This window comes from Callospermophilus lateralis, chromosome X, assembly GCF_048772815.1.
Source record: "Callospermophilus lateralis isolate mCalLat2 chromosome X, mCalLat2.hap1, whole genome shotgun sequence".
NCBI lineage: Eukaryota > Metazoa > Chordata > Mammalia > Rodentia > Sciuridae > Callospermophilus > Callospermophilus lateralis.
Genome location: NC_135325.1, coordinates 7,207,749 through 7,233,798, shown reverse-complemented (window position 1 = coordinate 7,233,798; position 26,050 = coordinate 7,207,749). Strand labels below are relative to the sequence as shown.

Sequence of the window (26,050 nt, the reverse complement as noted above, 5' to 3'; positions counted from 1 at the left end):
TTTCAGAGTAACTAATAAAAGAGATGAATAAGAGCTACATGACAATATTATTATGACACCATACCTTTTATTATAATAGGCTTAACTGAAATTTAAGATAATAAACTGATTCAGATTAAATGGTTTACACAGGAGTTGGACAGCCTCACCTGTATGAAACTATTTATGTTCATTCCACACTCCAAAAGGGTTGTTCACCATACATGTACTCTTTCATTCCATTAAGTAAGACATTACTCTGACAGGAGGAAAAAGATAAAAGACACAGACAACAGTAGTAGATGTCCCAGGGAGAACTGGAAACAGTAGGAAAGTGGGCCTATAACAGGATGGAACTAAAAAGTTTATTAATAATTGGATATGTCTTCAGATTCTATCAAAGAAATGCTTCGGAAGTATCTCTCTAAAAGTACGTGTAGGTGTACATTAACAAAGTGGGATAGGTGATAAGGCTCCATGCCAGTGAGGGGTGATTAATAATGGTCTAGCAGAGACGAGGGCACAGCAAATTAATGACTTGTCAACTCAGAGAAATAAGGACAGATCAAAATTTTTCCATGTCTAGACTATACTCATACCTTTGGATGCCACAGCTAGACACAATCTCTCTTACGTCAAAATGAATCATGTCTCTACTCAGGCACTGTTTTTTATTCTGTTTTACGATTATTTATTTACAGGTCTTAATTTTACCAATAGGTATAAGCTTCACATGTGTTATCTTTATTGCCCTAACAGTACCTGGCTCAGTGTGTTATGAATTACTGCAGATACACCACTGATTGCCATTCTGAAGGTATCATAACAAGTAAAAATATATAATATGATGGAGAGGGGAAGAATAGAAATTCAGTGGATTAGACAAAGGGAAATGAAGGGAAGGGAGAGGGGATGGGAATAGAGAAAAGAAAGTGGAATGAATCTGACATGTTTCCTATATACATATATGAATATACCACAGTGAATCTCACCATCGTGTATATCCACAAGACTGGGATCTTAATTAGAATAAGATACACTCCACATTTATATAAATATGTCATGTATAACTCAACAGAACAAAAACATATATCATAATTATAGCAAATCACTGGTATGCCACAGGAGAGAGATTGTAAAAAAAAATATGGTATTTAGTTTAAAAAAAAAAAGCAATGGTATAAATGGCCTAGATTGCACTCCTTTTTAAAAACCCAATGACAATTATTATTTTTGGTGATATCTGATGCTTGCCGATGTGCCCTGTAAGATGAATGCACAGCCAGAAGCCTCTGCACACATACGAAAGTTGTGCTTTCATCTACTGATGCAACCACTCTTTTTAGGAGATCATCGTTTGTCTCTGGGCCACCTGTCGTTAGTCCAAAGTCACTGCTCAAAGAGCTCATTTCCAATGGTCTCACAGTGGGTTGGCCCAGGGCTACTGCTTCCTTTAGACCACAGCACACCCTTTGAAGCATGCCCTCTGCACCCCCACCCCCTGCACCTGTCCCAGCCCAGAAAAAGCTAAAAGCATTTTTCCACTGCCTTCCTTTAAGGCTGCCCTCACAATGGCTGCTAAAGTTCCCAGCTGATATGCATGTGCTCCACATAACCAGAACATCAGAGTTCGATTACATCAAACAGTACTGAATCTATCCTGGGACATTTTTGTTAGCAAGCCCTTTCAGTTGTTTCATGTTTGCCGAGTCTCTGAGGGTGAGGGGAGGGTAAGGAGAAGTTATTCATAAATGTAGAAGTTGGTATCTTACAGAGCTTAGTAAATGGGATCTGATGAGGGCAAGCTGTGATGGCAATCTTCATACTTCTGATTAGATACAAAGGTTGATGCTATGCTGGTTCCTCTTACCCCTAGGTCATTGTTTTTCAAATGGCAAGCTGTGGCTCATTAGTAGTAGAATCAATTTATCTGATGCTACAAGATAGGCATTTATGTGAGTTTATATGAACAGGAGAGAACAGAAAATGGAGTACCTTACATTAGTACAACAAAGTAGTTTGTGATACTTTTGTTTTAGTTACATCTAGTACAGTATGTGTATGGACACTGGGTTAGGATACAAATGTATTTCTACTGGAGTTCTCTGTCTAAAAAAAATGTGAAGAAACACTCCCTACAACTCCTTAAAGGCCATGCAGATTTTCATGATCAGCTGGCTATCTTTGGCCAACAGTAGAGATTAAAAACCAGATGAATTACTAAATGCTATATTTTAAAGTTTCTTTCCCAGCATAGAGTAATTTCAATATTCTATTTGAAATGGTCTAGATGTGTGATGAAGACCTTCAGAGTATGCTATTTCTTCTCAAAAAGCTTTTATTCTTCAAATGAGTGATTCTAAATATAAAATCACCCCTTGATACTGTCTCTCATTATTCTTGTATTTCTAACTCTGACTAGGAGCTGGAGAGAGTACAGAAACCTTTCACAAAACACTAGCTATTTGTGTGACTCAGAGAAGCATTTTCTTTAAATCAGCCTTTTCATTTTAATTATATTTGGAAACAGTGTAGATGACTTCTATACAGTCTTTGAAGCAAGATTTCCAATGTTGACTGTACTGTAAAACACATGATAAATGTTCTAATATCAGGATACATGAAAAGATTCATATGAAAGGAACTAAATTTTTCAGCCCAAAGCATGATAATAAATAAGCTATATTCACTTTCTGAGATGATGTCTTTAAAATCTTAGGAAAAGATAGGGTCCAACCAGCTAAACCCCATCTTTCCACACTTCCTTTACAAAATCTTAATAAAGAAGGAAAAAAAAATACACATATACCTTCACTGTCCTTGAATTTCTTGATTGCCACAATTTCATGTGTTTCCTGCAAAGGAAAAAGGCAGAAGGAAAGTCATTCTTCAATGGTTTTCCAATTGGGGAACCAATTACCTGCGGGTATATTCTGAGACAGAGTAGCAAGAACCCAGAAAGAAAGAAACCAGATCCTCCTCCTTCATAGCCCTCCATTTCTTGGTTCCAAAACTCTTTCTTACCACACTGTAGACACGGTCAAGGAAGGTGAAGGAGAAGGGGAAGAAGAAAAGGCACAAACAGTTGAGATGGCAATGGAATATGCATGAATCATAAACTAGAAGTGTTGATATCTTCAGGCTACTCAAAAGTGGCAGGATATAAAAGGAATAAAAAGAGTATAAAGGAGACATCAAAAATATTCATATAACCCTTGCTACATTTTCGCATATTTTCTTCCATTAAATTTTTCTCAAATTGGAATAGTAATGTAGTACATCTTGTTGTATGTTGCCTTTATTTCACTTGATACTGTATAAACAACATTTTGACCTGTCATTATTTTTAAAACCACCATTTTTAATGTATGATTATTTAACCAGTCTATCAATGAATAACTTCAATACCTGCATCTTTATTTCCATAAGGTACATTCTGTAGCAAGACAACTGGTTCAATTATATATATCAATAATGTTAAAGGGTCCTGGGCTGGGATTGTAGCCCAGTGGTAGAACACCTGCCTAGCAGGCGTGAGGCACTGGGTTCGATTCTCAGCACAGCATATAAATAAGCTAAAATAAAGATCCATTTGACAACTAATATATAAATAATGTTAAAGGGTCCTAATACATATTGCCAAACTGACACTGAAAACTGTATCATTTCACAGTTCCCTTCAGCAGTGTATGAGAATATCCAGGCTACAACCAATGCCAAATGACATGTAATTATTTAAAGAATCTCTGGAATTCATTGAGATTAGAGAAGTTTTCTTTTTTTTAATCACCTGGTTAGTGCATTGAGGTCTACTAGGGTAAATTTTTTTCCTAGCTGATTCAAGGATGAAAAGTTGTTACCAAAATTTCCCCAGGTTGACGTGATTATCAAACTATTTAGGGTTTTTGTTATTGCTGAATATATCTTGTTATTATATAATCAAATTTATTAATATAGGCCTTTGTAACTAGGTTCACTACTCTTATTCCCAAACTCCTTATTTAACTTAAGTGTGGCTGATATTTATCTATATTTATGCACCTTGGTATTTTAATAATTTAATGTCTTTCCTTACATCTGTATCTATTTGTAATTTATTTTAATATGACATAATGAGGGAATCTAGATTTAATATCATTTCTAAATATAGAATCAATTGTCCCAATCCCCTTCAGTATGGATTTTTAGTTCTTTCTTATATTTTATATTCTCACATACATATTCTAGATTTGCTTTCAGAGCTTTCTTAGTCATCTCCAGTTTAGTCCTGTGTAGCCTACTATTCTTATGCCAGAACCAGTTGATATTAAACTCCTGAACGAACCTGAAGTTACAAATCCTGATCTTACGTTGCTTTGTCAAATGAATTTATTTTTGAGATTAGGTTTTGGCTGTCAAATCTAATTTAAAATTACACACACGAGAGTGATTAAGTTCATCTATATTTATTTACATATTGAATTGGCTTCACTTTACAGCCTTTTTCTCCTACAGTTTTCACAAATTTTTGTGAAATATTCATTGAGTGAAATATTTGCATTAATTTTTTACTCAGCCAGAGTGGATTGCTGAATGGCTTTCTGAGGAAGTATCGTATTTTCCTGAACATCCTCACACGTGCATGGCAAGTTCGCAGAAGGAAGGGGAAGTCTTACATTCTTGAAGAGTCCCTGTAAATTTGTGTGTACTGCAAAGCCCTGGAAGGAACCATTCACATCACTGACAGGGAAAAATCTATATATGCTTATTAAAGCAACTTAAAGGCTAATAGGAGTGGAGTGTCTTGCAACAAAATCCATATACTATATACTTTTCCAAGAGGAAGAAATTAACGGTTTGAAAAGAAGGACTGCCATTTTCAAACATAAAAAAATTATAGTACTAGTACATGAGGCTCTAAATGGGGAACAATGTCCTGATGGTCTCCAGTATTTAGTGCTATAGAAAAGTTGTCTGTGGCCAATTTGGCTTTTGTTCTAATGTAGATAACTTATTTTTATTCTCTGCCTTATTACTTTTAGAACTTCTCATTTTCCTTGAAATAAAAATTTGAAATTATTGGAATATATCTAGAGGAAAATGTTTGTATTTTTTGAACTAATATTATCTCAAGATCAATGAAATTAGAATAGTTTTCTTCTAATGAACTTAAATGTTTCTGCTCCGATTTTTTCTATTATTTTTCACTATAAACCTCAGGGTTGCTTAATCACTGAGCCACATCCCCAGCCTTTTTACATTTTATTTTTGAGACAAGGTCTCACTAAGTTGCTGAGGCTGGCTTTGAACTTGTGCTGTTCCTGCCTCAGCCTCCCAAGCCGCTAAGATGACAGGCATACACCACTATGCCAGGGTAAACCTCAGAACTTTTAGGTGGATCTTTTGTAATTGTTCGATATGCTTTGTTCATGACTGCATCATTTGTGCCTAGAACAGCAGGCACAGAGTAGTTATGTTGTTCAATATTTAATGAATGAACAGTTAATGAGTGAATTACTCAAAATGCTGCACCAATTTTGTTCTTTATTGGCTCCATTTTAGGTTTCTTGATCTTCTTTCCTTATCTCAGCAGCCAACTTCTGCAATTTTTGCCTCATTTCAGTTTGTTCCATCTGTAGAGGTCATATCTTCATGGTGCTCTTTCAGGAAACTAAGCAGATGTCTCAACTTCATCTGCTTCTTACAAAGAAAAAAAAAAAAACATCTTCAGATCTAGGTGCTGCCACTACAGGGCAATGTCTTCTTTGCCATGTCTCTTCACAGGGCCTCCCCTCCATTTTTTTGGCCTCATCATTACTAAGGATGAAAAAAAGAGCCACCAGAACTGGCAGATATCTGGCAGCAAAAAGAGAACTTGGATTCTTCAACCATCTGAATTTCAAATACAGATTGATGTAGCCTGAGCCTGATTTCAAAACCTGGACTCCTAGCAAAGATTCTTATTGAGTTTGGCTAGTCTGAGGCTGGACTTCCTGGGCACGGTTCTATGAATAAAAAGTTGGAGGAGCACATGCCACTTGCTGTTTCCTGTGTGGGATCTAGAGAGCACATTTCCTAGCACAGCCTGCTCCCACACTTCTCTGTGGATGCTACATGCCTCTTCTACTCCTTCTCTACTTCTTGTTTTACTGTATCTGGGGGCATTTTAGTCTCTGAAATGATCTGGAAATATAGATGCTAATGTGGCATAGTGAGGCACTGAGAACTCCAGCTCCTTGCTGTCCAGCCTCTATGGGCATGGATCCAAGTCTTTTCCTACTCCCTTTGGATATTTTAACCAACTTGGGTTCACAAAGGTGAATAAATAGCATGACATTCAAGACTATGCTTGTTAAACCATTCCTGCTAATGAAATCAATTCTCCTTGCCAATAATCTTTGATGGATTGTTTTTTTTATTTACAGAACTGTTATGAGCTCCTGTTTTTCTTTTTAAATATCTTCATGGATATTTAATAGAGAGGCAGGAGGTGATCACATGCCAAGCTTTATTACTTGTTCCACCACCACCCAGAGATGACATACACAACATAGGTGTGGACAAACAAGAAAAATACATGACAAAACACCATGAAAAGGGGCTGAAGCTGTAGCTCAGCGGTAAAGTGCTTGCCTCGCATGTGTGAGGCACTGGGTTTGATCCTCAGCACCACATAAAAATAAATAAAGATACTGTGTGTTCATCTACAACTAAATAAATATTAAAAAAAAAAACATGAAGAACTTGTGTTTTAAATTCAATTTATTCATGAAGGCATGCCATTGCCCCCACAACGTCTGCAACAGAATGTCACCAGCTGTAGTTAACAAGATAGGCATAATTTGCTATTTGTTTCAGTGCCTTGCTCTGTATAAATAATGAGGTAGTTAAAAGCTGGTATTTTAAGAAACAAATTAAGAATGTGATAAAATATATCAGTAATCCATTAATGATAATCCCATGTTTCATCCTTAATTCTGTATCAAAAATGGAATTTGCAATACAAAAAGAAAGACTAAGTAAATTTTAGATAAAGGTTCCTATATTATACTAACTTCATGAGAGAAAAAACTATATTAAGGCATTTAACAGTTCCCAGAATAAATTTTTTCAGCAGAAAGAAAAAAAAAAAAAAACAGAAAGAAAATGAAAAATGATATTAGTAGTAACTAACACAGAAATATCTGGAGGACCTATAGTTAGCTCTTCCAGTATCAAGATCTCCACCTCAGGGCTGGGGATGCAGCTCAGTGGTAAAGCACTTGCCTAGCATGCACAAGGCCCTGGGTTCCATCCCCAGCACTGCAAAACAAAAACAATACCCTACCCCATAAAAAACAAGCCTTGATCACCAACCAACCAATGAACCAACCAATCATATTGGACAAAGACCTGGTAACTACTCCTTTTGTTGACTACCTAAAGTTTCTGAGTCACTGTTTTATTCTCAGTATTAATTTTCCCTTACTTAAGATTTTGGCAAAGGAACTAATTGGTATTAACAGTCATAAAATTTACTAACTTATTTTAGAATGCAGTTATGTAAGAATGCTCTGGAAGAGTGAATTCTTTAAACTGATCATACACTGTGTAAAGAAGCAGCAGGAGTCATTGTATTAAATGTTTTGCTCTCTAGGTTAAAAATCCAACATGCATCATGAAAGAGGACGGACAAAAATATTGATTCTATTTTATTCTACTATTCATGGATTAAGCCATTTCAAAGGTTATACTCTACAATTCATTCTTTAATTATTCTCTGAGGAAGCCCTTCCTTGGGAGAAATGCTTATTTCTTCATCTGAACAGCAAGGAATACAACCTCACAAGTATTTTAAATATGTTTATATGTAAATATCCTAACAGTGTAACTGCTTTCCCATGGTCCTTCAGCAGGAGCAAAACCATACATACATAGATACCATTACTTTGTAGACTGATATGGCATCCAAGAAAGTAAGCTCTATTTTCAATTATTTTTAACAACTTTTGTGCCAGGCCCCATACTATTCAATTCTCAAATCATCACTCTGAGAAAGATTTTATGCGTGTTTTAGAGATGAGGATACAGAGTTCAGTGAAGTGTCAAAATTGTCCTAAGATCACACAGCTGATACATAGGAGAGCTGACATTTGACTCAGTAACATTGATCTGGGATGCCATTTCTCAACCATGACCATGCATGTAATACAGCCTTCACAAACCATATATGTAAATTATCTCTCTGAAAAAAAAATACATATATATGTATACACACACACACACACACACACACACACACTAGCACCAAATTCCCAGCCCTATTTTTATTTTATTTAGACACCAGGTCTCACTGACTTGCTTAGGGCTTCGCTAAGTTGCTGGGGCTGGCTTTGAATTCGTGATCCTCCTGTCTCAGCCTCCCAAATTGCTGGGATTATAGGTGTGTATCACTGCACCCAGCTTCCAAATAATTTTCTAACAATACCTGTTATCATGTACTTACAATTCCATGTAAGTATTTCACTATTTCCATATTTATTATTTTATAGAAGCCTAAATTGTGAAAGAGACATCGTTTTTTACACCGAGTAAAAACCATAAAATGAGAGTAACTCAGACTCAGGATACATTCTATATAGCAGGGAGAATACAATAGAGCTAATGTATTTGCCAAGTATCGCAGAAATTTAAAATATTGTCCATAATATGCAATGATAAAGCTAGATTTCTTCAAGAAATCCTGTAGCAATTGTGACTTTCTTTTGGTGGGGGAGGGGTGCTGGGGGTTAAACCCAGGGGCACTCCAACACTGAGTTACATCCCCAGCACTTTTTATTTTTTATTTTGGGACAGGAATTATTAAATTTCTGAGGCTGGCTTTGAACCCATGATACTCATGCCACAGTCTCCAGAGTCACTGGGATTACAGGTGTGTACCACCACACCTGACCGTGTCTCGTATTTTTTATTAATTAAAAATTACCATAGTTTGTCAATACTAAAATTTAAGTATTTCAGACCAAATCAGAAAAAAAACAATTTAGTATGGCCATGAAGGGGAGCATCTCAAGCTGTTCAGCTAACAAATGTCTACTGGGCTTCTGCTTTAGGTAAGGTTTTCTGTTGCATCCTGTGTTTGACATGAATAAGGAAATGAAGCTGTCTCAGGTACACAGAAGCTTACAACCTAGTGTGTAATAATGCATGACAGGAATTTAAAAATGCAAGACAAAAGTTGAAAAGTACAGTAAAATGTTGTATAATATGCCATGGGAGTTCAAAAAAGACTAATCATGCAAATATATAGAAAAACTGTACACTTCTTTCAGATTTAGCAGCTGAACAGATCTTGGCTTATTTGCTTCTGATCTCTCTCTTGCCTTTTGAAATGTAAAATGTCATAAATGCCATTCCCATTCCCTCTCCCAGAGGTAACTTCTATCCTGAAGTTGGAATTTATCATTCCTATCACACATTTTTGTTTCTACAAATGAATTCAACCAAAAATGACTTCACTATTGTTTCGTACATTAAAAATCATGTAACTTTCATATTACTGTATATCTTTTTGCAACAGCTTCTTTTTAAAAATATTTTTAGTTCCTGATGGATTTTTATTTTATTCATTTATTTATATGCAGTGCTGAGAATCAAACCCAACGCCTGACATATGTGAGGCAAGTGCTGTACCACTGAGCCCCAGCCCCAGCCCCTTGCAACAGCTTCTTTTTAACATAACAATGTGCATCTGAAATTGAAACCTACATCTAGTTCAGTGGTTCTCAAGTAGGGCAACAAGACCTCCCTCCAAGAGGTCTGGGACCACTTTTTGTTGTTAAATAGGAGAAGGGACCTACTGGCATCTAGTGAGAACAGGATCTGCTATACATCCTACAGTGCACAGGACAGTTCCCACAACACAGAATTATCCAGCATCAAATGTTAGTAATGCGGCTATTCATTTTAACTAGTCATTTAAAAATAGTTCATTCATTAAACTATTTTTTCATTTTAACTATGTTGTAATATCCCCTCCAGATATTCCCCTTTTAAGACTGGTCACTTGTTAAGGACTTGTCCACCAACTGATGGAGCCGAAATTACGTGATTTCTGGCAAAACTTTGCTGAAAATATTAATATATTGTAAAAATAAACCTTAAACAAAAGAGATGATTAAAAGACCGGTTCTTCAAGAATTATTAAAACTATTAATCCTGATGCTAAAATGTTCACATTCATCTCGTTTTTCATAAAATAATGATTACTTTCACAATAACTCTGTGACATGGTCCATTAAAATATTATAATGAAATATATCTTCAAAGATATATGAAAACATATTATTTACTTTTTTGTTAAAAATTCATTTGGCCAGGGGTTGGGGGTTGTGGCTCAGCGGTAGAGCACTCGCCTAGCACGTGCAAGATGCTGGGTTCAATCCTTAGCACCAAATAAAATAAAATAAAGGTATTGTGTCCAATTACAACTTAAAAAAAAAAAAAAAAGACTTAAATTCATTTGGCCAAAAACAAATTAAGCCAAGTCCTGGTAAATCGACATCAATAGCTCAAACAATTGTCACTAAAGTTTACATTATGGGGCTGAGGTTGTGGCTCAGCGGTAGAGTACTCGCCTAGCATATGCGAGGCGCTGGGTTAGATCCTTAGCACTACATAACAATAAATAAAATAAAGATTAAAAAAAAAGGTTTACATTATGGAGATATCACAGGACACACTAGTATACACTCTGGACAGTTTACAATTTGAATTTATTTGTATACTAAGAGTATTTTATGAAAAAACTTACATTTAAAAAAGGAAAGACCAATGTACTTCATGCTGAGTAAGCCTCTAAAAGGAGGCTAGTCTAATGAAAATATTAATACTCTATCAAGAACGTGAGATAGATCTTGTCATAGACTTCCTACAGAAAAGGTCTGACTTCAAGTTAAGTCAATGATAAAATTCCTACATAACAAACTCTACTTTCTCATTTATTTCCATTAAATATAAAATTGCTTCTACCCTAAGATGGATCTGCCCTGTTTGAATCTTCCATTAAGATGTAAAGTGTGAAATATTCAGCCAGAATGCCTATTCTCACATCTTCCCCCACTAAACCTGGGACTGACTTCTGTCCCATATCTCAGTGAACACTAGCCAAAGATTTAGAATCGCTCTTTACTTGTCTCTTGCCTGTTCCTCCAAATCCATCCAGTCTATCACCATGTGGCAGTAAGTTTTTATTTTCTAAATCTGTTTTCCAATTTACCTGAATGCTCCCATCCTAGGTCAAGCCCTTGGTACTCTCACCTGGAGTACTGCCTCGCCTCCTTACCCTTCTATGTTTGCCCCCAGCAACCAGGCTTTTATTTGAAATTGGACATCTGATTTCATGTCCCACCATTCCTCCTTAAACTCTCCCCAAACTCCACTGACCTAACATAAGCAGCCTCTCCAGGTGGCCTGTAAGGCCCATAAGGGTTCCAACCACTGGACATTCCTCTAGCCCTCTCTCCCCAGATATCCCTTGCTTGCTGAGCCCTAGTCATTCTTGCCATTTTCTCTACCACTACAGAGTCTGTTCCCTTTGCCCTTGCCCCACTCAACACTCAATGATCCCTCAAATTCTGACTCAGTCTGCACTTACTGCAATCATCAGCACAAGCCTCCTCCTTATAACTCCTTATAACCTGCATCAAAGTTCCACCTTTACAGATGTATTTGACCAAGGTCTGACTCTACGTCTTGATCAAGGTCTGACTCTACCACTAGACTGCAAGTTTGTGAGAGAGGAAAATAACTATGACTGGGCCAAAAAGTTGCTCAGCAAGAAAGATGAAGAGCTGGTCCTTGCAAATGTCTGACTATACTGCATCACCAATTCAAAGCACAGGTCCTGCTGACCCAGCTCATCTTTCTTGTTGAGCCTCATTTACTAATTCCACCCCAGCTTAACGGAGAAACACCTTTTTTCTACCATAATAAAATTCATTACTTTCCTTGGTACACAAGGAAAAACAAGCCACTGAAGAATGCAAGCCACAAATGCACTTTTTTTTTTTTTAAAGGACAGTATATTCCCTAGGAAACACATTAGGATAGATCTATTCTTCTGTGCTTTAGAAAGTTTCAAAAAACAAAGACAACACAGGAGACATAATATAAGACCCAGAAGTCCCTCAGTAGGTAGGAATTGAAATCAGTTCTTAAAAGTTCAGAAAGTATGATACTGTCTTGATTCAAACCTTCTTTTGCTACTTGGTTACTCTGGTCTCCTGCAGATCTTAAAAATGCACTGCAAAATTCCTATTACTTTCTTTGTCAAAAACTTCTTCCACACCAGTACCATAAAATGGTTGTGTTTACTATGTTGCCAATATGTATCAAGTTATAGCAGAGGTATACTAAATTTAAAAATGAGTATTCTGTGATTTATTTATACACCTGAAACAATAAAATGACTCTCTTTCACTGTCATCTTTATTCCATTCTGTAACAAACTAGTAAGATTTCTTCTAGCCTGACAAAAAAGTAAAATGAAAACAAAGCCATTACATAACTATGAATATGTCGATTTGCACTGTCTGAGACATTCCCAGTGGGAGAACGGTCATGAGATTGGTAACTGGTTAATATTTATGTTGCTGACAGTGCTGTATAGTATCCTGGTCCCCAAATACTCAGACCACTGGACTTCCCACAGTACTTACAATGAAGCCTTGAATTATTTTTATTTACACATTAAAAGTGAAACTATCTAGTAAGGCTGAGACATGGGACCACCTACATACTTGAAATATAAGAATAAAAACACATAAAAGTCTCAGACCATTTCATTGATAAATGCAAACCCACATACCAAGTCAATTTTTTAAAGTATTTCTAATATGGCTCAGTATAACTGTTATCAGTGGATGAATACCAACCTGAAGGAACACTGGCTGATAATGTCAAAGGATGAGCTAAGTGGACTAGTTCACATAAAACTATACACTGAAAATGAGTACATCTTGTTATATATAATTAGGTATACCTTTTTTTTTTTTTTTTTTTTTTGGTGGGCTGGCATTGAACCTAGGGCTTTACACATGCTAAGCAAGTGCTCTACCATTGAGCTTTATTTTCCAGCCCTAGTGGGGTGGATATACATTTTTCATGTATATTATACCTCAATTAGGTTAATTTATAAATAATTCACCTCACAGATATAGATTAATATGCTTGCTACCCTTATGTTCATATTATAGACTAGGTAGTTAATAAGATGTTCAAAAACTAAAATTTATTTATTAAGATGAAAAAATGAGATACCTAAACAACAATTTTTGCTAATCCCTCTGGTAGAGCAAACAATGACTCTTTTTTTTTCAATTTTATTTTTTAGAAGTAGTTAGACGCAATACCTTTATTTTGTTTATTTTTATGTGGTGCTGAGGATTGAACCCAAGGCCCTACACGTGCTAGACAAGCGCTCTACCACTGAGCCACAATCCCAGCCTCCAGTGACTCTTTTTAATAAAAAGGGATATATAAACTGGGCATAGTGGGGTGTGACCATAATTCCCAGCTACTTGAGAGGTTGGGGCAGGAAGACTTTCAGTTGGAGGTCAGCCTGGGCAACATGATGAGACCCCATCAAAAGAAAGAAAGAGAACAAGAGAAAGGAAGGAAGGAAAGGGAGAGACAGGTAGATTTTCAATACACTCTAGCTCCATATTATCATACAAAACGTGAGATATATTTGATTTTCACATAATCCACACTTTCATGCATTGTGTGTAAACGCTCTGAAACTACCTTGTATACACCAAATTCAGACCTTGGTATGACAGCAAATGAATGAAAATTTCAAAGACTATGTAGTGATGATGCCTGTCAGGCTGCATTTAGTTTGGTGATATTAACCATCACACCTATACAGCAGATATTATAGAACTGGGTTACTATTTCATTTTGCCCTTATTTTATAACAATGAAGAAAGAGATGAGAAAATCAAAGTCCTACTTCTAGTGATCAAAATTGAGACAAAGATAGCATTAATTAGGTATGCCAAATACAGGCAATCTACAACCTCAATCAGACAATCATTGAACTTAAGCTATATTCAATTGTGAGCAAAGAATATAACATTTAAATTTAAATGCAGAAAATATATCCTCAAAGATTATCCTGTTGTAACAGAACAATCATTTATAGCATGCTAAACCTAAGGTGTACCAAGAAGGTGGGGCTTTTCAATTTTCTGTAACCAATTTAACTTTGCTTTTTAAGCATCCACTTTGACTTCAACTTACATCCTATAGCAACTAAGTCCTTCTTTTATAATCTCTTTCTGGTAAATGCTCAGTTTTTCACCCTTTCTTCCTGCTTCTATCAAGATGGCAGCTGGGTGTATGGATATGGGTGGGGCAACAGAACTTCACAGAAGGCAGGGAGGGGCTCTCAGGTCTCCAAAACAAGATTCCTTCTATTTCAGATACAGACCTGCTGCTGCTTACCACGGGGAGCTATAGAGACTCTGGTGTCTCTTGATTCAATGCCTAGGAGTCTGGCCCAGTTGTTTAGGCTCCCTCTCAATTTTATTGGTGCTGAAGATATCCAGACTCTATAGTCTCATTTATACCTGACACATGCCCCTCAACACAGCTTCCCCACTGACTAGTACACTGGCTCTCAACTCAGCTACTTGGGGTATGCAGTACCTTTGGGATCCTTAGAAGCCACTCACAAGCTAAAGAGGCCCAGGAGTCTTCTCTCAATCTAATCACACCCTGCTTCATTTCCTTCTGCAGTCACTACTGCAGATGTAATAAGGCAACTCTACAGGTGGTTTCTTCCCCAAGTTCCAAGAGGGGAATGGGGCATCAGCTTCTTTTGCTTTTGGCTTTACCCTCAACATCCCCAACCCCACCAACCAAGAATTTCAGTTTTTTTGAGATGGTTGTGTTGAGGAATGTTGAGACATTCCTTCTGTCCTCTTGCCTGCTCTAACTCTGCCTCTTCTGCCCACATTGCTTTGATACCTGAACGGGCTGTCTTTTGTTTCTTCTTTAATTCTCAGCAATTTCCCCTATTAAGTAGCATACATGCTATACTCTCTCCTGGGGCCATGACAGAAGAAAATGTAAGGAGAGAGAAACCAATTTATTGACCAAAAATATATTAACCAAGTATTCAAAAAATATTATCCCTATTAAATATATAGATTCAAGTACAGTGATAGAAGAAAAAAAAAGAAAGCCTTAAGCCTTTTCCCATGGTGACAACCTCCCCATAAGAACATGCCTCTTGCAAAGAATCTCTTCATCCCTCTCCAAAAGAGAAGAAGAAACCCAAGAAGCAGCACCTGGTGTTACTCCTATTTCATAGATGTAAAATGCCTAGGGTGCTCTAAAATCACCACCATTTTTAGTCATGCACAAACAATAGTTTGGTGTGTTGGCTGCTCCACTGTCCTCTGCCAGCCTGCAGGAGCTTTAGAAAAGCAAGGCTTATAAAAGGATGCTCCTTCAGGAGGAAGCAACACTAAAAGCAACCTGAATAAAGATGAGTGGGAAAACATCCAAATTAACATATTTTGGATAAAGAAAAGAAAGGCTTAAAATTATGGTCAGAGTGAAAAAATACATAATCCAAATGAAGACAACAATCTATGGTTCTACTGAACTAGTGATATCAGATAACAGCTCTCTAAAGTATCTTTTTTTACCAAAGAGGGGGCCTAACTTCCTCATGATCAATTTTTCCAGTAAGTTATGTGGATATCACTGAAGTCAGCATACTTGCAGATACTTGTGGGAAAACAGTATACAGACAGCTAATGATAGTACAGCTAGTATAGAACAAGTTATTCGCTGCTTCCTAGGGAACCCTAACAGAAACCAGACCCACGACTATGCATGTGCTCATACCTTCTGCTAAAGATAGAGACAGTGGAGTTAAATGGTTATAAATTAGTCCTAAGAATGTCTGTTTTGCTATTTTTCATTAACATGCTGATAAATCATGCATGCATGTATATAAAATCTATTAAGTCTGGGTTTTGACAAATACCATGCTACACTAATTTTACATTTTCCTATAAAATAAGACAATGTGAATGCTGATATCTGGCAAACACAGTCAACACGACAAGTTTTAATTTCTTTTCCAATTCATGAGAAATACAGCTGGTTTTACAATAGAAGCATGTTTAATGAAATTCTGAAGTTCAAAAGAAATGAATTATGTTCTATAATAATATCTTCAGGCTATCTGAGCACAAGGTCCTCAAGTGCACAATCACTATGACACTCACAAGATAAGAAAGACTGTGAGGTACATCAAGGGAAACTCAGAAATTCCCTATCCAAACACTGCAGTGAATTTCCTCCAGGGATGCCACCATCACATGTTCTGACAGATATGTTCACACATAAGCCAACAAAGAAACAGAAAAAGTTTCAAGTCAATGCTTTTTATCATAGCTATATCCACACAGGAAACTGGAAAAAAAAAAAAAACACTCAAATAAATAATAAGGATTTTTCTTTTCTTAAAAACTTATTTTCAAAATATCTAGCTAATTTAGTGAAAATTCCTTATATCTTATATGCATTGTGGGAAAAATTAGAAAATGCCAGACTTGGTTTCTCTTACCATAGGAAGAAAAAGAATACCACATGTAAATCAGCAGACTATAATACTTTTGAAAGAATTTGGTCAGATTTGTTTTTATGTTCAAGTACCTAGCATTTTGTTGTACATATGTATAAATGATGTATATAAATTGTCTGCTGAATTGAACAGGTCTGGAAGAGGAACTATTTACTACCATCACATAAAGAAGCTTGATGACCTATACATGCCACCTTGAGCACTAAAGCAAAAAAGAGCAGACAAAATTCCCCAAAATGGCAATAGCCTTGAAACAACAGTGACATGTAAGTCTCAAGCAGTTCAATGTTTTAAGAGAATTAGCCAAAGGACACTATAAACTTAAACATTTTTGTGCCTGGTTATTTAATGTCAAGAATATCAGGTGGGCTGGGGATGTGGCTCAAGTGGTAGCAAGCTCGCCTGGCATGCGTGTGGCCTGGGTTCGATCCTCAGCACCACATACAAAACAAAGATGTTGTGTCCGCCAAAAACTAAAAAATAAATATTAAAAAAAAAAAAAAAAAAAAGAATATCAGGGTTGGGGACATAGCTCAGTTGATAGAGTGCTTGCCTTGCATGAACAAAGCCCTGGGTACAATCCCTAGCACCACAAAAAATGAAATACAATTAAAAAGAATATCACTGAAAAATAAGGAACTCAGCTCTAATAGCAACATAAGTAAGTAAACCAGTAAAAAATGGGCAATAGACATAAATAAACATTTCTCAAAAGAAGACAAACAAATAGCCAACAGGTATATAAAAAATGCTCAGTGTCACTTTTTATAAGGGAAATACGAATCAAAACAACAATGAGATATCAGTTCACTCTAGTAAGAATGGCTATTATCAAAATGACAAAAGATACCGCTGGTAATAGGAATGTTGGTAGGAATGAAAATTAGTACAGCCATTATGGAAAACAATATGGAGATTCCTCAAAAAATTAAAAATAGAACCACCATAGGATCTAACAATCCCACTACAGGTATATAGATAGCCAAGGGTAATGACATGTAATGACATCAGTATGTCAAAGAGTCATCTGCATCCCCATATTTGCTATAGCAATATTCACGATAGGAAATAAGTAACCAAACTAAGTAAGTGTCCACTGACAGATGAATGGGTAAACAAAATGTGGTACAAAGACACAAAGGAATACTGTTCATTCATAAAAGAAAAAAATCCTGTCATCTGAGACATCATGGAACTAGAGATCACTATATTAAGTGAAATAAGTCAGGCACAGAAAGTACCACATAATCTTGCTAATGTGTGGACTACAATGGTTGATCTCATAGGGGAAAAAAAAGAATACCACTGAAGCACAGTATTAAAATTCTCTTTGAATAGTACTATCTAAAGGCCTTAGTGAGGTCATCATCTTGCACATAGTAGATATTTAAAATACAGAGCTGGGGATGTGGCTCAAGCGGTAACACGCTCGCCTGGCATGTGTGGGGTGCTGGGTTCGATCCTCAGCACCACATAAAAATAAAATAAAAGATGTTGTGTCTACCGAAAACTAAAAAATAAAAATATTTTAAAATTCTCTCTCTCTCAAATAAATAAATAAAAAGTAAAATACACATTACTGTCAATCACAAGAATTCAGAAAAAGAATGATGTATGACACATCATGCAACCTGATGGCTTTCCAAAGCTTTCAAGAGGAAGTTCTAATTCCATGCTTTACCTCCTAACTTTTTAAGGAAAAAGTCCCTTGCTCCTGTCACACCTAATTATTTGCAATTTCTCAGCTGAGCCTTCACCTGCACTTGCTTCTATCTGCTCACACACTGCCTTAAGCATTCATTCATTTCACATTTCCCAAGCTCCTACTATGTGATAGACACTGTGCCAAGCACTGGATATGCATAGGGAGTAGGATCAATAGGGTCTTTGTTCTCATGGAAGTTACATTCTGGAAGGACAAGACATATTAATAAGAAAGCAAGTAAAAGAACAAGACAACTGCTTATACTGGAAAACAAAACGGGCAATCAATAGTGTCTATTTGGGTAGCAAAAGACCCAAAGAAGTGACATTTTAGCTCTCCTATTTCTACTTCATTACTAATTCACCTTCAAACCCCTCCTTTGGAAAGCACTTATTTTGTGCACTTCTCTTTTGTGATCTATCCCTAGTACCCTATCCACACCTCCAGCAAACACTTTCTACAGCTTCCCTGGAATCTAGCCTGGCCAGACAGTAATGAAGATCTGTAAGAGTAGGTGCCTCATTTAACTCTATGCCCCCAAGACCTAGCAGAAAAGTTCCCAAAAGGATGGAATGAATGAATTAGACAGTTTGGCCGTTCTAAGTACCTCTTACACTGATCAAGAAGGAAATGAAACAAGGGGCATAATGAGCAAAGAAATGAGATATGAAAATCTTATTGTAACTAAAAACATGGCAGATGGACTGAACTATTAGTTTGCTGAAAGGAACACCTACGTTTTGAAATAAATGTCTTATTTCTTTACATTTCTATTCTCTGACAACCTGTGAACTTAAGGACAGAGAGCACACCCAATCACTGCTGTGACGAGCTTTTTCCTTCTAAATGGTGGACTCTCCATAATTGTTGACCATGTCCTTCTCATTTCTTTCTCCCGAACACCCATCAAGATTCACTACAGCAAGTGCTTTAACAAATGTCTGCTTAATGAATTGAAGTTTTAAAACTTACTCCTATGTTTTCTCTTGAGCTAGAACTAACAAAAATATTTTGTGTCAACAAAATGTATTCAAATGGTGTAGCTGATAAATCAGTGTGAATTTAGAGGGAAAAAAATCTGTTCCTGATAAATCACGCAGTGGCTAAGTGCTTGTAGAAATTTAATAGTCAATGATATGAAAAAATGCAAATTAATGGATGACTCTAAGAGAAATTATGCTTAATTCCCTAACAAAACACAGCAGAAAATTTATATTCAACACTCTGTGTTTACATGGAATAGAAACAAAACTGTAAGATTATAGTACCAAGTACATAGAATATGTATGTAAATGGAACTTGACTCCACTTTTCAAATGAATGAAAAATTCAAGCATTTTCACTGAAAAAGCAAGTAAAGGGGCAGCATGAATCCTTTCCCAACAGAGGAACTTGGCTCCTCTGTATTTGCTTTACAATAAGTCCCTAAAGAATTTAAATCTACTGGCATGGATAAATGACATAATGACTTGTGAATCATGTCCTTCTAGTTATTCTACTAGCTGTTTTTGAGCAAAGGGGAAGCTAAAAAGATAGAAATTAACACAAATGTATGAATAAAGATACTATAATAGATGTGCATAACCAGAAATAAACTGTTATATTTTATATTGAGCTCTAAACAATTGAATAGAAATGTACAGATTTCTAATAAAATCACTATGTCCTACTTAAAGGAACAAATCAAAAAAAATTTTATTAGAGAACTATATTCCATACAGTTGAGAATGTAAGCTATTTTTCATACTCTTGTGGCCGGCCAAGTCTATCTACATGGTTTTCTAAGAAAGAAAACAAACAAACAAACAAACAAAAAAATTGTTTCCAGTTAGAAATATTCTTGTTACTTTTGCTTAATACCTTTTAGAAGTTAGAAACACTTCTTGCAGATACATGATCACTCTTGATCTCAAATAATCATATAGCAAGGTGAAACTCAAAAGGTTGCCTCACCTCCAAAGAAAGGGTAAAAACTTCAACTCTGGAGCCAGACTGCCTAAATTGTAATCCTGGCTTTACCAACTACGACTTGAGTGAGCTGCCATAGGAACTTACTTAACCTCTCTGTGCCTCAATCTCCTTGTTGGGAAAACTGTGACTGTTAATAATATCGTATATTCCTGAGATTACCATTAAGACTAAATGAGAAGATACAAGTCAAATAAATGTCATTAGCCTTATCACTGTCATTATCAAGGAAATAAAATGACAGTTAAAATGCTTTAACTTTTGGGCATTCCCAAGTCATCAAAAGCAAGTTTCCAAAGAAATTCAGGGAGCCATAAGCCTGAGTTCCTAAGATTTGGTTCCTCTTACCCTTGTGGGCGGGGTGGTAGCTACAAGTCTTGACAGTTATTTGTGAGTTCAGCTTTACAGCAGCAGTAGAGCTGAACTTCTGTCCAATAGACTATGAAGAGATGGAGTTCTGCAAGGACTAGGTGGGCCATGGGGCTGCAGTTCCTGCATGCAGCAGAAGGGGTCCAGAACTCCTAAGAGGTGGTTCTTCTGAGGTTTCTTCTGCCTGTTCACTAGCACATGACCTGGGGAGCTGGGTCCAGGGCAGCTCCTACTAGATAGCAGCTACTGGCCCCAGAACTTAAATGGTAACCAGAATGGGAACCAAGGTAAGCATAAGACTCAAAGCACTATGCCCCCTCCCCATTTGTCTGGTAGCTCAAAACCAAAGGAGGCTTATACTAGCCAATAGGAGAGAAAGGAGCTCTGATAATGCCATAACACTGATAGAAGGGAGCTAGATTTAGTTTCGTGGTTTTTTTTTTTCCTCCTCTTCTTTTTATTTGGTTTGTGTGTGTGTGTGTGTGTGTGTGTGTGTGTGTGTAGTGCTGGGGATTGAACCTAGAGCCTTGTGCATGAGAGGCAAGCACTCTATCAACTAAGCTATATCCCCAGCCCTAGATTTAGCTTTATTTCTAAAATAAAAAACTGTGTGCCAGGTCCTGGGTTCAATCCCCAACATTATAAAAACAGGTGTAAAATACTTGTGTTTTCTGCCAGCATCACAAGCAAACTAAGTTTATTTCACAGATCACTGAACTCACAAAACTATAGATTACAAAATAAGGACTATGTCTTAGTCGTATCTTTAGTCCCAAGGGTCAAGCACAGTGCCTGATGCATAGTATATTTGAAGAATGAAGTAATGTTATCATCATATAAAATGTTATTTGCAGAATAATTTTTAAATTTTCTTATATATTAAACACACACACATGGAAATTTCTAGTTCTGGTCCAGATGGAGTAGCCCCATTTCTCTCAGGTCCTTCTTCTTAAAACTAAAATTATGGGGCTGGGATTATAGCTCAGTGGTAGAGCGCTTGCATCGCACATGTGAAGTACTGGGTTTGATCCTCAGCACCACATTAAAACAAAAACAAAAACAAACTAAAAATCTCTGGGCATAATATACAAAACAAGCGCAAGACAACAAGATGGGAAAATGTACAGACTACCTAAAGACTTCAGAGCTTGAGGAACAACATGATGGTGAATTCCATGGGTTTCCTTATTGCCTCCCATACAAAATCCAACACCTGGCTACCTGGAACTACAAACAGGTGAATAACAAAAAAGCTCCCAGTCAAAGGACCAATAACAGAAAATCTTTGGGACATTATCTACCCTTCCCAGGCAAACACCAATGGAAAAACTGCACCAGTCCCAGTGAAGTTTCAGTGGGGCTAAGTAGGAAAAACACACACACACACACACACACAAATACGGTGCGCGGAAAGCAGGAGGCCCAACAGGGAGTTGATCTTCCTTCTCCCATCAGGTGGCAACAATTAGGCTCCCCTGCCAGGGTATTGTCTATAGGACAGAGCAGAGGCAAAAAAGCAATGAGAATCAGTGGTCCAGTTCCACCGGAAAGAAGTTCATGGGGCCCTGAAGAGTTAAACATCCACTCCACCTCTCAACACTTTTGCAGAAGTTGTATTGATGGGGCCAAACTAGAAGCCAAACACACACACCGAGCTGGCCCTCATGCTACATCTCAATAGTGTAGCTGTTTGCTTTAAAAAAATTAAATATGATCCAGATTCTCATACTATCTAAAATAAAAAAATTTTAAAGACTTCAAAAGTCACTCATCATTAACCATGAAAAATCACAACTTGAATGAGGAAAGACAACTGAGAGACAGCAACATTGAGATAAAGCAGATGCTGGAATTATCTGATGAGGATTTTAAAGCAACTCTAATAAAACTACTTCACAAAGTAACCACGAAATGCCCTGGGCACAAACAAAAAAATAGCCCCAGTAAGTTTGCTCTCTCTAGTTAAAAGAACAGGAAAGGAGAAGCCAAGCAAGATTGAAAACTTAAATATTTAATAACCACTCTACTCCAACCAAAAAGAACAGTGAAAGCTGTGGCCCCATCCATGACAGCAATGGGTGAACACAGAGCTTATCCAAACCTCTGCCAGGATGGCACCAGTGGAGGCCATCTGGGAAGCAGTAATAAGGCACTCCTAGAGCTTCCACCCACAGCAAGCAGTAACAAGTATTCTCACCTCAGTGGGTGTCAATGGAGGTGGAATGAGGAAATTGAACTTCCACCTTTACCTAGTATACCTTCCTTGTCAGAGTAGTGTCAAAGAGAGAGAGAGACAAAACAGAAGATTAAATATCCAGAGTCTAATAACATAATATTCAAAATGTCCAGGTTTTGATACAAAACCACTAGTTATACGAAGAGGAAGGAAATCTCAGCATGCAGAAAAGAGTATTGAGAAATGTCAACTGTCAGGTGCAGAGGCATATGCCCATAATCCTGGTGATTTGGAAGGCTGAGGCAGGAAGATGGAAAGTTCAAGATAAGCCTCAGCAATTTAGCTAGATGCTATCTCAAAATAAAACTTAAAAAGGGTTGGGGATATAGGTCAGTGGTAAAGTGCTCCTGAGTTCAATCCCCAATACCCCTGCGAAGAAAGATATGTCAATAGAGATTATGAAGAAGTCAGAATTATCTGACACATATTTCAAAACAGCCATCATACAAATGATTCAATAAACAATTACCAACACACTTGAACAACAAAAAAAAAAAAAAAAAAAAAAAAAAAACCTCTCAGTGAAAATAGAGATTAAAAAACAAAATAACAAAAAAAAAAAAAAAAACACTTCATGCTGGGCACAGGGGCACATGCCTATAATCCCAGCAGCTCAGGAGGCTGAGGCAAGAGGATCACAAGTTCAAAGTCAGCCTTGGCAACTTAGCAAGGTCCTGAGCAACTCAGTGAGATCCTATTTCTAAATAAATATATAAAAAAGGGCTGGGAATATGGCTCAGTGGTCGAGTGCCCCTGGGTTCAATCCCCAGAACCAAAAAACAAAAAAACTTCATGAAATAAAAAATGCAGTATAATAACTGAAATAAAAGACTTAATATGTGGACTCAACAACAGAATGAAGAAGGCAGAGGAAAAAAAATCAAGGAACTTAAAAGGTAGAATAGAAATGATCTAATCTTAAAAACAAAGAGGAAATAGGGGGGAAAATGAACAGAGCCTCAGGGGCTGTGTAGAACTATAACAAAAGACCTAAGTCACTGGATTCCCAGAAAGAGAGGACAAACAGAGCAGACCTGAAAAAACATTCAAAGAATTAATGACTGGAAAACTTCCAAATTTGGCAAAAGACAAACCTATAGATTCAAGAAGCTGAGCAAATTCCAAACAGAATAAACCTAAAGAAATCCTTACCAAAACACATCATATTCAAACGTCTAAAATACAAGGACAGCTTCCTACCTGTAGGAGAAAAATAATTTGAATGACAGTGCATTCTCATCGGAATCCACAGAAGCCAAAAGGAAGTGGTACAACAATTTTTTAGTGCTAAAAGAAAAGAACTGTCAACCAAGAATTCTGTATTGGCCAAAGATATCCTTTAGGAAAGAAGGGGAAATAAAGACATTCTCAGAAGAAGAAAAATCAAGAGGAGTTGCTAGCAAACCTACCCTTAAAGAATGACTACAGGAAGCTTTCTAAACAGAAAACAAATGATAACCAAAGAGGCTTGGAACTTAAGAAAAAAAGAACATCTCAAACTACACAAAGGGTGGAGGATACAGGACTACCCTTTCTCTCATGAGTTTGATAACCATATTTGACAAATGAAGCAAAAATTATAAATTAATTTAATGTGGAGTTCAATGTATGAAAATAAAATGAAATTTTAAAATGCAGAATCATCACTCTACTCCAGCTAAATCGAACAGTGAAACCTGGCCCTATCCATGCCAGGAATGGCTAAGTAGAGAGCCTGTCCAATCCTCTGCAGGGTGGTACCAGTGGAGGCCATATGGGAAATATTTTATACATACATACATATATATATATTTTTTTTAAGTTGGGAGGGTAAAGGGATCTAAATGAAAGCAAGTTTCCTATACTTTGCCTGAGTGATAAAATTCCTTAATAAAAGGTTGTAATAAGTTCTATATGCCTATTATAATACCTAGCTGGATTATGAAGAATATAATACAAACTGATATACTCCTAAGCAATATAAATTAAGATGGAAAATAAAAAGAAAGAAAAAGGGAAGGAAGGAAGAGAGAGTAAAACTGGAGTTTTTTGTTTGTTTTTTGTGGTACTAGGGATTGAACCCAGGGACTCGTGCATGCTAGGCAGGCACAAAATGGTTTGTGAGAAGGAAATCTGACTCAACATTTGACCAGAAGATAGGTTTTCCAAATGATATTATCTAAAGATCTGCCAGAGCAAGCTGCTGTGGATTGCCAGGTTTGAGCTGTCCTTGTGTCCTCTACCAGTTTGGGGGGCGGGGGAACACTACACACATACCACCTTCTGATAAAGAGCAGATAGGTCTGTGATTCTTCTACATTGAAAGCTGTAGAATACCAAAACTTTGTCATGTGCTCACTGCAATTCCATTCCTAAAATTCTTATTCTGGTATATTTTGCTTAAATTAAGATGCACCAAACAAAAGATTAGGAAAGTTCACTATAGACAGAAGCTTCTAGAGGCAGCATACATGCAGGTTTCTCTCTAGAAATTTTATTGAATAAAGAACTCTCTAGAACAGGATATGCTAGACTAGGTCTGCACTGCATGCAATGAAGCTGAACGTGACAGTCGTTTAACATCAAATGGTAAGCAAATTAGTATTTCTCATTGTACAAAATTGTGTATGTAGCTGTCGTGCAAGAACAAAGGTATGAAGCTCAGCCATTTTCACCAATCATGTGTGATAAGCTTTAACAAAGGCACTGTAAAAACTTAAGATGTCTTTATACATTTCAAATGAATTAGTCATACAGGTACTGCTCAAACCTCCCTTAACCTCTCTTGCTTTCCAAATAAAATCTTAGTACAAACATCAAAAATGCCAGTCATCCCAAAAGATAGGCTGCCAAACTCCTAGCAGAATACAAGATCTGAATTAATGTGCAATAAGTAGAACAAAGTTAAGAAATATCAGTTACTGCCAAATTCATGTAAGCACATTTAACAGTCCAGCTCTAAGCATTTCTTTTTAAGTTTCTCACATTAATGAGTACTGCTTATAGTACTAAAATTGTATCATTTGAGCATGATCACATTTCAGAAGGAGTATAAGCAGTAGGGTCACTGCTATAGTCTACAAAAGAGAAAAAAAGAAAAAACCCTCTAATAATAAACAACAGAACTAGTATACATAATATGATGTATGGGGGAAATATTTTAGGGGAGGAAAAATAAGAACTTTTA

At 36.7% G+C, this 26,050-nt stretch overlaps 1 protein-coding gene and 1 pseudogene across 1 annotated transcript in view; one reads left to right on the top strand and one right to left on the bottom strand.

Annotated features, from left to right (window-relative positions):
• Nucleotides 1-26,050, bottom strand: part of Cdkl5 (cyclin dependent kinase like 5) — a 173,085-nt gene that overhangs the window by 62,030 nt on the left and 85,005 nt on the right. Inside the window, exon 4 of the mRNA XM_077107154.1 lies at nucleotides 2,789-2,834. Within this exon, the coding sequence (XP_076963269.1) occupies nucleotides 2,789-2,834 (46 nt within the window). The remainder of the gene's footprint in view (nucleotides 1-2,788; nucleotides 2,835-26,050) is intronic.
• On the top strand, nucleotides 11,559-15,476 carry LOC143639289 (small ribosomal subunit protein eS27 pseudogene; annotated as a pseudogene).